Genomic DNA, 13,599 nt, shown 5'->3' with positions numbered 1-13,599 from the left:
AAAAAAAAAAGGTTAAAAAGTTGTCTGTGAGAATAAACAAATGAGATCTGCAGCAAGCTAGCAGGAAAGCTTGTGTTCTGCAAATGAAATGTATTTTACTCGACTGCTGTGTGAGAAAGGAAAGTCACCCTGGTCCCATTTACCAGCTGATTATTGTCTTGGTTATGAAAAATCAGCTCAAAAACAAACAGTGAGGCATTGGCTGGTGAATTTAGAAGGTTGGAAAACTTCTCTTTGTTTCACGTTTTTGCTTAGATTCATGCACAGAGTACCTCTTTGACAGAAATTAAATAAAATGCCCATATTGGGTTCAGTGAACATTCTGGATTGAGGAATGAAACCTACTTATCTCACTCTTTCTGTTTTGTAGTCTTTTTAAGATCTTTAAGAAAGATGCTTTTTAAGATGTTTTTTCCTTCTGTATCTTTTTCTTCCTTCATCTTCCTTGCCTGACACACTTTCTTGGGTGTATATAATTTCTTTCATGCCTCAGAGTCCCTGTCAGTTTTAAATAACAAAAGACCTTTCTTTTTTCTCTTCTAGAGCCAAATATGAGTACTTATATTTATATTTTCTTTAGCCTCTTGAAACACTACAGTCCTGTCTGTAGCAGCTTAAAAAATTGAGAGAATTGGAAAAGAAAGTGCTACAAAAAAAGATATGAGGGGACAGGAAGTTTTGTTCTTTATTAAAAACATCAAAATGTATCCACTACTTAGCTATTACTTCTGCAGAAAAGAACCTTCCTTACAAAATATGAAACCTAAAATTTCAATTAGGGTCTTAAAATACAACGATCTATAAATAGAATATGAATAGTTCAGCTGGGCAGCATTATAATAGAATGTCCTTCTGTTATACAAGGGAAATGGAGAGAGCCTTCATAATTCACTGTAGGGTCTCTCTTTTATGAATTACATTTAACTATTAGTGGAATTAAAATCTATTACAGTGCCAGTCATTGCACCATACCCTTGTGGAGCCCTTCCTCTTGCTGTCAGCATGAGGGAGTGTGCAATCTCTGCACATATTGCAATGATATGGGTATAGCCCAAGCAAAGAAAAGACCTTCTATTTTTTTTTCTGCTGTGGTTCAGCAGCTGTGTACAGTTTCTACTTGATTTGATGCTGCATGAGCAGCAGTGTAAATTAGTGGTCATGAGTATGTGAACTGTGAATCATGTTAACAAGTCACTGGAAAGGAGATGAAAGGAATAATGTTTTAAAATTATGAACCTTTCTAAAGGGTAGAAGACCCAGCAGAAGACCAATTTCAGATCAGGGTGTTAGATCAAGCCCTAGCCAAAATTTTGTGTTGAACTGAACTGGATCATTGGAAAATTACTGTAATTCATACCAGAGCTGAACCCAAACAAAGCTGAGAACGTGCTGGTTGAATACTTGGTTCAAAGGTATAGAATGACTTCTTACAACTCACCATTATGACTAAGAAAACTCAAGATCTTCACAGTGCTCCTTCCCACCTTTAAGAAAGAGAGAACATCTGGCTAAAGTAAATCTTTCTTGGGACAAATTAATCTAGCCTTTTAGTATCCAGAAATCAACATGTTTAGGGAGTAGCATGAGTGTGTTAGTCTAGTTCCTAACATTTGCAAACAGAGCTGCAGCACCTCCAAACATTAGTATGCATCTAAAGTAGCTTTGTCATTGTATGTCAAGGTACAGAAGTGCTTTTTCTATCTTGAAGAAAAAGTTACTTTTTCAAGAAAGGGCAAACAGGGAAATAGAAGTGTTTATTACAGTTAAGGTGCTGTTGTGAGAATTATGGACAAAGTGAAGGCAACCTCACACTAGCATCAATGTCTAACAATAGGAACCCCACACCTCTCAGTTACCCTGACTTTCTAATGGGGATTACACAATTGGTTTCACAGAATCTCATAGAAAAATACATTCTCTTTTTTTAACTATTCATGCATGCACCTAGTTCATCATGGCTAATTAGGTGTTCTGAATTATCACCTTCATTTGCTACAAATGTCACATCTTTTGATGATATTGGATGTTAAATGAGTAACTGTCATAATCTCAGTTATCTGTGGGGCCTGTGATTGATCAATTTTTGACAAGAAAGAATTGTTAACAGGGCTGCATGCTGAAGCAGCCAGTGGAAAATTCCCTTTCATAATGTTTCTATCTAATTTTGGAGCACCGCCACTGCCACACATAAAATAACAACACAATTGAATTTCTTTTTGCTGGCATTTAGCAGGACATATGGGGGTGTGCAGAAATCAATGGGGGATCGGGAGTCTGGAAAATTACATACTTGAAGAATTAATGAACTATAATTCCGTATTACATCCTCAATCACATTTTGCTTCCTTTTCATTAATGGAACTAAATTAGTTTTCCATGGACACGGTATTTTAAAAAATGCAATCATGCTCTTGTGAGAATTAAAAAAAAAAAAAAAAAAAAGGAAGAAAAGAAAAAAAGAAAACATTTTAAAAACCCTGTTTTAACTATAGTTATTTTTTCATGCATCATAACAGTTAGAAATATGCAGTGAAAAACATATCTGCAACACTGACAACTTATTGGAGTAGTTTTTAATGTGGTAATTCTAACCCCAACTCTAGTTTCCTGCCCTTTGTGGCAAAGTATGGTGTTAAAGTGACTCAGACCGAATTTCTGCAAGAGTTTGAGCAATGTAGAGACATAGGCATAAGAGTGGCGACTCCAAAGGCATTCAAAATACCTTTTTCCCTGCACCACCTAATTCACAGCAGGAAGAGGAAAGTCCAGGGTCTTCACAGTTCTCCAAAGGGTTTACCTCAGATAACTGATGTTTCTAATGCTGTATCAAGTCCTTTTACTCATGGAATTATGGTATTCCGAGGTTAAAATTGTGGGTAATCTGTGTTATGAGCTTTCTTTAGTTTAATGGGAATTCTGATGTGAGGGTTCATACATTGCAAAGCATATACTAGTACTCAAGATACTATAACATACATTTAAAGAATTACTGGAAGCTGAAAAAATCAAAGCAAGATTGTAAGCACAAGCAGGCTCTAGAACATCCATTAATGAAAGAGGAAACATCTCCTTTGGGGATCAGCAGCACTGTTAGAAGAAACAGTGAACAGAAGAAAAGATGACGATCAGACTTTACAAAACGTATTTAAAAGGCACTCTAAGTAACTTTGGATTATGGTGTAACTGTTATCTTTCTGGACTATTACAGCAGCTTAAGCTTCTGTATTCTTGCTTTTGTTAAAAAAAAATAAAATTCCTCCATGTAATATGTATATGCATGCAGTATATGGGAATGTAGTGGGATGAAAATCCCCAAAGCTGATATTTTAACAAGGGAAGATAGCTCCGGTATATTGAACTAGTTTTAAGCTGTTATAGTTCTCCACTGGGATCTGTTTTCTCCATAAGTTCTCAGCTCAGAGGTCTGATTAAACAGCAGAGTCTTCCCAACTATCTTCACATTAGAAATCTGCTATAACATGAAAACCAACACAAACGCTTATCTCTTTTTCAATATGGGACTCTAGAACTTACTGCAGAGATAATGAATCCTTCTCAAAGCTGCTGAGTTTTGACAGCAGATACATTATGCAGAACTTTTATTTTGTCCCACTCAGAAAGGCCTTTTCCCCCTTGCATGCATATTTACTAAGATCAGATAACCCAGACATCTTAATCCTACTGGGCATTCTGTTATCTGAGCATGAGTTTGAATAGCTGGGGCATGTTCTTTTGTACTAAAGTCAGGCATAACATCCTTGAAAATGCATTGACAAACACAAAAGCGTATCAGAGTCTGACTCCACATGTACCCAGGAAAAAAACCACCGAGGACTTGTCTTTTTCAACATCTTATTAGTACCCTAAGCAAATTCTTTGGTAATGTGTTTCTGACAGGATTTTTCTTTCAGTGTATATGCATTTTATTTGTGGGACTGGGATACAGGTGGCTCTGGAGGTTATTAGGATGGAAAAGCTGTTGCCTTTGAAATGAGATCTCAAGTTTAGCCTAAGACTGTAGTGACTGAATGTTATAGAAGTTGCTGGCTGCTTATTAATCCTTATAAATATATCCAGTGATAATAACCCAATTAGCACTGGGAGAGATTACTGCAACTGAGAGTCTGTTAATTGGCAGTCTGAGTGCCATGTGTGTACTGTCCCAGAAAAACTTCCATGATAGATAGAAAACTAAATTCTAAATATCCGCAGCTTTGAATATATGATGTTTCATTCTTAATGGCAGAAGGCTGTTGGACCTTTTGTTTGTATTGACTGGATAAAGCAGTTTGTGAAAGAAAGGATTTTTAGACTAAACCTCTCTGTCTCTCTAACTTAGTGTTTGATGGTGGCATGTAGGCTTTTCTGAGAGGAGAATTTGGTGATTAATATTTCAGTCTTGAAATGAGTAACGTGAAATGTATAGCCAAACCCCATCTCCCACCACACCATGGCTCTTTGTTGAGTGCAGTTTGACCACATTAGAGAGCTTGGTCCAATTGCTGGATGAAAGAGTATTGCTAGCTTTCAAATTGGCAATTTTATACCACTTTCCATCTTCAAAAGCTCTTATTATACAGAAATTCTCTAATAATATTCATCAGACTGCTAGCTTTCCTTTTTTTCCTACTGTACCAGTGAATAATTTGCTAATGATCTTATTTTGCTCTTCAGGGAGCAGGGTTTTCTCAGTCTCCCCAAGAGCAAGGGTGTAATAACTGAAACTGATGCTACAGTTCAGGAAATGAGTGATTATGAAGTATAAAGAATGTGATTTGGATGACCATTTTTTCATGTCCAGGGGAACCAAGTGTATAGTTACTTTCAAAATGTGTCACTGTATCTATTGTATTAAAGTGAGTATTTAGTTTGCAAAAAGGTGCAAGAGAGTTTTTTTCCAGTTGAAAAATGGCAAATACGGAAATAACAAGCAAAATATGGAAATAACCAGGCTGACTGATTTAAGCTTAAGAAAAATGCACAGGAGAAAAACAGAATCTTTGAAAACCAAATCCTGTGCAACATAAGTGTGCAATAACAAGTTACCCTTGTAACTTGTTATGTGGCAGTGTGGTGTGTGTGGTATTGCTTTGAGTGCATTCATGAGTTACATCAGGTAGAGAGGGGTCTTCGTGTTCCTGGTGTTCTGTGAATCACACATCTGTGTTCTCAAGACAGTGCATCAAGAGCTGGAACCATAAATCTCCTGCCATGCAGTGCCCTGGAGTGGGAACAGAGCACAGCAGGTGCTGCTGCATAGCTGCCCTCCCACCTGGCACAAAGGTTCCAGCCACAAACCAGCTTGGTGCTGCTTTCTGTTCCAAACCTGGTTCCTCACATGAGTGGGGTGGCAGATTTTTCATGTGCAATTGTGCTGCTTATTTGAAAAATAGAGAAAATACTGCCTCTGTGATAGTCAGTGGGAGTTGTTCCATAAATTAAGGGCTGGGATTAGACCATTTGCTCTGTAACATAAGATAAAGAGATTTATCTTCTCTTTATCTCTCTTTTAGATCCTGGATGGTGATAGCATTCCTTCTTCTGCACCCCCACCCCCCAGCTTCTTACAGCTAGCTGAAGAGGAAAACTTGCAAATACAGAATAAGACTTTTGTCCATCTACTTACAAATGCCACTAGCTCCTAATGAAAAAAAGCACATGCCTCCTCTTCTTGCACTTAAAAATCTTATTTTTTTTCAGAAGTGAAAATAGAAAGCCCTTTTAGTAACTTCCTTCAATAAAGCAGTGTTTCATTTTTATGCCTTTTTTTTTTTTCGTTTTTATGCCTGTACAGCATCAAACAGAACTTCATTAGTGTGGTTAGTGTTCCATATAGCCCACTGATATACCATAGCCACTGGCCAAGCAAAACTTCAATCAGTTTTTGTTCTGTTGTCAGCTCACACCTCTGACTGAGCAGCTGCAAGATGATTCATCAGAGGATGTTTCATCAGAGGACAGAAAAGAAAATAATTTCTGCTGTTTTTTCCATACTAATAAGATCATTCCAGTTGTAGATACTTCTACAGCACTTCCTGAGCTATGCTATGCCCATTTGAAAATAGAAATCCTTTTATCCAAATGTCAAGAAAATTTTCCATGAAATCTGTGCTTTGGCTCTGCAAAATAAGTTTCTGCTGCAATTACTTGTTTAACACAGTTGTGACTTTACCTGAGTTTTGTTCCATTACAGAGAAAGTCTCTGCTAGAGCTAATGCTACACTAAAGAATGTAAGTTGGGATATTTAGCATGAAATTTTGTGTGTGAGTAACATCTATGTTCTGAAACCTACAACATATGCCATATTTTCCTAACAATTTAGTAGTGAAATTGTTTTTGATTGACTATGTTTGCTGTGATACCATGTAAGGAATAGTGAATTATTCACTACTGTTGCAGAAATGGTTCCGATTGAATGGTTTAGGCAAACAAACTGAGAACAATCTGATGTTTCTTAAAGACTGACGATATGCTTCCAATGATTCCTATTTACAGTAGGCATTCCCACATAACTCCACTCCACTTTGCATGCAGCTGTAACAAAACTAGAAGAGTATATTACTTTGCTTATTGGCATCTGTAAAAGCATTTCATCTCAAGTAATATTTCTTGTGATATGAGTTTGTCAGCTAGTTCTCAAATAAATACAGAAAAGCTACCTTTCTTGTCAGTTTACCAATACTGGCATGACATTCAAGGCTCATTTTTCTGAATAATCAGCAAGCAAGAACAGCAGAATATATTCAGTCTGTGCCTGCTATACTGTGCTCACAATTATAAAATGTAGAGATTCGGAAATAAATTGTTCTGAAGAGAGGAACATAGCTTTTCTTAAATTCATGTCTGTTACTTTACTCTGAATAACACCCTATCCTCCACCTCACTACCAATAAATTCCACTTTCCAGAGGAAGACTGGAGGCAGAAGAAGACACATGCTATCTAGTGTCTTAATGTGTGCTATTGAATAACATTAAAAAGCAGTCTTCATTGATTCTCTGGGGCTTGTGGCTTGGACCACCCCCAGCAAGTTATACTGTGATAAGCAGATGATCCCAGACCTTTAGGTTAACTTACGGTCTGTCCTCTTGGGCAAGTTCCTCCCAGACTGTGTATTCCCCAGGGTAAGTGATCTTCTGGAAAGAAATCCCTCCCCTCCCCTCCCCTTCCTTCCCCTCCCCTCCCTCTCTCTTAAACCATTTGTGGGCATGTGAGTAAATACCAGAGGATAAAGCACAAACTGCAAACCAACCTCTTCTCTCTACAGCAACATAATTTCCATTGATCTCCCTCTAATCTCGCTAACCCTCTTGAAGTCCCGCTGGCCCCGGTTGCTCATAAGAAAAAGGCTAGAGCTTATACTGAGTTAGGGAGAGACACCCAGAGCAGCTAAAGGTTGCAGGGATTTGGTATTGCTCAGTCCTGCAGCAGGACTACTTACATGATTATCCTGCACTTCACAGTGGAGTTGAAAATCTTGTGTTTTAAACCAATAGAGATTAGGACTTAATTTGTGGTACACATAGCAGCAAAAATATGTGCCTAGTGCAATATTCCGGTAGAGGTGCTGGTCATTTTCATTCTCATAAATACTGATGACGTACACAGGGGGCATCTGGTCAGAAAGGCAGGTGACAGAAAATCAGGCTGATGCAATAACAGAAATTCCTAATGGGATTTCCTCGATTAACTACAGAGCTTTAAAAATCAACACGCTCATATTATGGCAGTGAGGTTACTCCAAGGAGATGACTGTCCGGGCCTTTCAATATGAAAAACTGTGTCAGAGGTTATTTAGCATGTGAATAAAATACCCAGGGCACATCGTGCCTACTTTCCTGCCATATGTAAGAAGAATGTAACTCACCAACAAAGGTTGATACCTTACAGTTTTGTAGGCATCCCCCACAATACTCAACAACTTCCCTTCTTTCAGGTGTGGCATGAAGTGTTTAGGATGGATAAACAAGCCTTTAAAAAAAGCAAACAATGAAACAAACAACAACAAAAACACCTGTATTTTTAGATAGTTTTCATAGGAGAGTAGAATGAGTATATCTTTGTCACGTACAGTTGTATTCTTAACAAGAGATTTGGGCACTTATTGAAGCTCATGATTGATTTTTCTCATCCATTTTATACTTTATATTTTGAAAGTAACAGATGCCATAAGTGCAAGCTAAGAGGGACTGTGAGCAGCATTTTGGCACATTTACCTGTGGTCACATCAGGTCACATTACATCTCAGTGGTCACATTACATCTCTCCTCTGTAGTTTCATCCCAGAGGACAACTAGGTCAACTGCTGAGATACTCTTAGGAGTTTGAGTCTAAACTCAAATTGTCATTTTAATTCTCAATTTTAAAGATTCCTGGCTGAATCTTCACTTGGCCAGCATGGTGAGTATATTGAAGGCTTCTTCAATACTCAAATGCGTGGAACTTCTTGTTACTGAAGGAAGTGTGTGTGTGTTTTGTCTCCCTCTGTGTCTATTTTATAGGCACCTCTCAGTCAACTTGCTGTTCAAGTAGATTTTGCATAAAACACAGTGATAATATGTTAAATCTGATAATGAAGGTCACATTTTTATCCCTGTTTGATTAAATACTCCTGAAATTCCCTAACTTTTAATTAATTCTGAGACCTGTTCCTTAATATGACTTACTGCTTAACTGAAGTTGTTGGATATGAACATCTGACAAAGTTCTCTACTTTACTAAGTACGTGAATTCAGCTGTCTGAAGGATGCTAGCCTATGATGGATTTTGGACCTTGCAAGTGTGTCCAGACATCCACTCCACTGTGGGTCATTACTATAAAGTTTAATCAGTATAAGTTTTTCTTTAAGAAATGAGCATTCCAAAGGAGTTACTGGGTGGAGGAGAAAGTGTTGTGTTTCATCTTCAAGATCTAAGCCTTGGTTTGAAATCCCAGCTGTTCTCTTTGACAGTGAGACAGAAGACTGCAGTCAACAATGCTGAGTGTCAGCAGTGCTGGTTTAAGCTAGTGAGAAGTTCTTCTGACTTAACAGTAGTGACACTGGGAACATGAACAAGGACGGCAGTAAAGATTTAATGTTTTGATATGGTGCCGGAAATAAGTTTTATCAGGCAGCCTGTACTCAGCAAAAGGGTTCTTCTTATCTTCCTTTCTTCATTCTGTGGACAGTTTACACAAATGATGTATTACTGAGCATATACTGTGATGAAATGAGTTGCTAATATATAAACATTAAGTTGGGATTAGCAGAACTCCAGCTAGCAGGGCCAACCTTATTAGCCAAGACCTTCTGTGGGAATGATTCACAATGCTGTAACAAATAACTCTAGAAATCTAAGTGGCTATAATCAGAATACTTCCATGAAACACCAGAGAAGTTGTTCTTGCATCAGCTGCATATAGCAATTTCCTGTATGTGAATTTTCTTCTTTTCTGTTTTTCTTTTGAACCAGACATTGATGAATGCTCCGATGGCTTTGTGCAGTGTGACAGCCGTGCTAATTGCATCAATCTGCCAGGGTGGTACCACTGTGAGTGCAGGGATGGCTACCATGACAATGGGATGTTTTCACCAAGTGGAGAATCCTGTGAAGGTCAGTGTCTAAGAAGGTTGGGGTGTTATGACTTGAATTACAGTGGTGTCTAGTATCTCCAGCTATTGTGGACAAAAGTTGTCGCAGGTACTGTATCAATGACAGTTAAACCTTGACCCAAAGAAATCATAGTCAAAACAAGCATTGTAAGGAAAAGGAAAAAAAAAAGAATATTCCTAACACTAGGTGGAGGATTACTGGCTATTTCTATGACTTGCTAAGATAATATATATTCAGGCACAGTGCTTAGAACAGTCTCATGGGCCCTACATCTGCTTCTATGCATTAGTGATTTCCCACGGGCTGACAGCATGCATTATAATCTATCACTCCAGGGTGATCTGTTTGTATGTCAGATTCTGAGACAGAAATGAGCGCTAATCCAGACCTCTGTTCTCCTGCTTCACTCCTTATACACTGAAATAGCATATGATCAAGACACCTCCTGCTACCAAGGATGTTTTTGTGACCCTGACACCCCTACCCACACTCCAGTCAATACAGGGGTGCTTCTCCTGTGTGGAGACTAACTCCTCTTAGAGAGCTGCAATTTGAAGAAAAGCCTTATAAAATGGAAAGCACAATGGACTTGGAGATGGGGCAAGATATGGGGCATAGGGGATGAAAGGTCGACAGGGACAAGTAGATGGGAAGGTTTCCTTTGTTTATGAAAAATGCTGGAGAGAACAGCAGATTAGTACACAGCTATTTTCACACGTGGATTTCTTAGTATGAAAAATTCTTCCTCTTTTAAAAGCTGCTTTTCTTAAATAAGAGAACAAACCAGTCTGTTTTGCCATGGACTACTTAGGGCAAAATCAGGAGTCTTTCTACCTTGTGGCTGTGAATGCCTAAATATTCAGTGCTCAGTGTAAGCTTTGCCATCTTACTGTTTAAACTCACGTTGGTGAGCTGCATCAGTCCCAAAGGGAAAGAATTGAATTAATTTCACTAAGGCAGACACACAGACAGTTCTCAAGCAGTGAGAATGACCTTTTCAGTATCCCCATTATCAATACTTTATTTCAACACATTTTCACCTCAACTGAAAGTCTGATTCCCAGGAGGAATCAGCAATTTCAGTCAGCTACTGCTTTCGTAAGTCCAACTTTCTTTGTCAAGAACTAGCTAAATGTCAGTGTTAGCTGGCCAGGTGTTAAGACAGGAAAGTATAAGGACTTCTGGAGAAGTTGTGATCCCTCTGATCACAACATCACTCTTCTGTCACTTCTGGCACAGGAGCATTATGGCCAGGCATTTATGAGAAAGTTCTATAGCCCAAGCTTTATCTTAACATCAGTAAGAAATCTGTCCTGTGGACTGAACATGGTGGTGTGGCATGTGTCATCTCAAGAAATATGAACTAAAGAATGAAGCAGAAAGTATGAAGTTTTTAATAGTATCTCTGTTAAGATGTGCACAAACAAGCAACAATTAAGCAACAATTTCTACTCAAAGGAAAAGCCAAGAAAGAATAACTGCAGAGTGCTACACGTATGTAGAAGGGACAGTTATTTAGCATGATTTTACTTTTATAGAATTGAAGTCTGTAACACTGTGTAACACTTAAACAGAAGATAAAACTTGGAGAAGTAGCCTTAAATTTATTACAGTTTGGAAAGCCGAACTTTCAGTAGCAGAGTACAGTAGTGTGAAAGCAATTGCTTTCTCTCTTGTCAGATCTTTCCACAGTGAGATTCCTCTGCTTAAAGACAATCTGGCAATTTCTTGTGTCACTTCTCCAGTATCCCCTATGTTAGAGGTGATTAGACTCAGTGACTGGTGGACGACCTTTCTGACACTCACTGTAACACAGGAATATCCTCCAGGCTGTACTAATCTCAAATTTCAAACCTTGGTTCTCCACTTGCTGCCTTCAGCTGTATGAGCTTCCTGCTGCATCCAGGCCCAATGTCCTTTGCGACCTTCTGGTTCATGCAAGTACCTCAGCTTGGAGAATTGTAGATGGAACGGTGCGGACTTGCAGAGAAGAGGAACTGGTCTCACCTTACTTTCTTAGTGGAACAAAGAATTTAAGCCTTGTGGATATTAGGAGATATTCTTTGAGAGCTTGTTGATTTAGCTTTCTAATCAGTCTACTTCAATACAGCGTTTATACAGACTGCATAATAGGCTTGTTGTCTTTGGCTTATCTTCAGTGAATTTTAGTTGCTTTGAAGAAAGTTCCCTCTTTCTCTGGAGAAAAACTTCTAAAGCCAAGGAAGTGTGGGCTCAATTATTTTCTCTCTTGATTGTTCTATATGTTCTGCCTCAAATCTGGGTCCGTCTGAGCTCCCTAGATGCTTGTCAATAGTACTACAGAACTCTGTGTACAGAGTTCTGATCACAGAGTTCTGTGATCGGTGTTAGTCACAGGGTTTCCACCAGCAAAGCCTCCAGTTTGAAAGATTCAAATGAAAACATTTCTGTTAGGAAGAGGAGCATTTCCTTAAGAACTTTACTTTAGCTTAACACCCAAACCGCACCTTTCTTTAGGAAATGGTCCAGACAGGACATGCTACTAAAAATTTCTGTCTGGTGTTGGAGTCCTTGGTAGCATTAGATTTTATCAGTGCCTGAAATAATTGTTGCCAAATTTTGCACAGATATTAAGTTTGGCTACCACTGCATCCTTGGCACTACTTAGAATACTGAGTATTTTGACTAATGCTGTACTTGAATTTAGAAATTTATAATCCTATTTCATTTGGTACCTGCAGGCAACAGAAGACCAGGAAATTCCTTTGCTATTAGTTTCACTTCATGTTATACTCCTGGGTAGACCTATAGTCTCAATACCAATTACTGTGAGAAGTGATGGGAAATGCAGATGGGAAATGCAGTAGAGCTTCAGACTCTTAGCAGCATTGATGCTTTTTCCTTTAGAAATATAATTATGTTATATATTATCTTATTTCCAGAAAAGCAGAGAAAGATTAGCCACTTAGCCTTTGAGAATTGCATGGTTTTGGGAAGTCTTAAATTTTATATATATATGTAAATATAGCATTCAGCATGGTATATTACCTAGTACCCTCCTCCTCACCCCCCTGCAGCTTTTCTTTATAGTTTATTTACTCAGTCATATTGATGATCTGAAAGTTGTCTCTCATGTACTATTTCATAAAAGAGATGGTAGATATTGCAGCCTCAAGCTTCATTGCATTCAACAACTGAAACCATGGAGGGGCAAATCCTAAAATAAGTACATTTAAGTCAAGTTAACATTTGTGCTGCAGTTCTGTGTAAGATCCTGATTCCTTGGATTTTGTCACCTGCAATGCCTAACAGCTTCTAAGATCAGCTAGAGAGGCTGTATTGGTTTTGAATCAGAAGCAGTGCAAGTTATACCTCATCAGCTGTTGTACATTTTGCATAATTCCATGTCAGAAGAGTAGCTCACCTAATTAATGAGCTCCTATTGGACTTGCCAAGGGTATCTGGCAGGTACCAGCTGTTTATACAGAATGTAGGAGCAAAATATCTTCACTCTGAGCAGGTATCAAATCCTTTAAATGAGAGAAGGGTGAATGAATGGATTGAAAAGTATTGATCTGGAATGTTCCAGCCAGTTCAAAAAGCATCTTTTTTGTTGCAAGGATTTATCTGCATGTAAACCTGCAGATTAGGATTTCTGTTTTGAAATGTCTTCTTATGTTTAGTACCACTGGTATCCTACTTCCAGTTTAACAGCACAGACTGCCTGTCTGCATGGAGGGCTGGGTCTCCCCAAGGACAGTTTTTTCCACAACACAGAATAATGAGATATGGATGTACACTGCAGGAATAGGATGCTCTCTCTATTCTTCAGCAATGAACAAAATCCAAAATGGTCACTTGGATTTGGAAGAAAGAACAATTGCTGACTTTTGAGATGTCTGAATTCATCTCACAGTACATCCGCTATATTAACTAATGCCTGAGATCTGTGTTTGAGAAACCACTGTCAGTTTAGAGACCACACTTAGATTTTTCTACAGTTCTTGTCGTGTTTAACAGAAGCTT

The 13,599-nt window shown here is 38.4% G+C and overlaps 1 protein-coding gene across 1 annotated transcript in view; it reads left to right on the top strand.

Annotated features, from left to right (window-relative positions):
• NELL2 (neural EGFL like 2) overlaps positions 1–13,599 on the top strand; it is a 142,228-nt gene that overhangs the window by 114,326 nt on the left and 14,303 nt on the right. The window contains exon 16 of the mRNA XM_042816304.1: positions 9,454–9,594. Coding sequence (XP_042672238.1) covers positions 9,454–9,594 — 141 coding nt within the window. The remainder of the gene's footprint in view (positions 1–9,453; positions 9,595–13,599) is intronic.

Source organism: Centrocercus urophasianus, unplaced genomic scaffold, assembly GCF_019232065.1.
Source record: "Centrocercus urophasianus isolate 14NV4802_14NV808 unplaced genomic scaffold, USGS_Curo_1.0 seq_15, whole genome shotgun sequence".
Lineage (NCBI taxonomy): Eukaryota > Metazoa > Chordata > Aves > Galliformes > Phasianidae > Centrocercus > Centrocercus urophasianus.
Note: the sequence above shows the minus strand (reverse complement) of the source record. Positions and strands in the feature narration are given on the sequence as shown.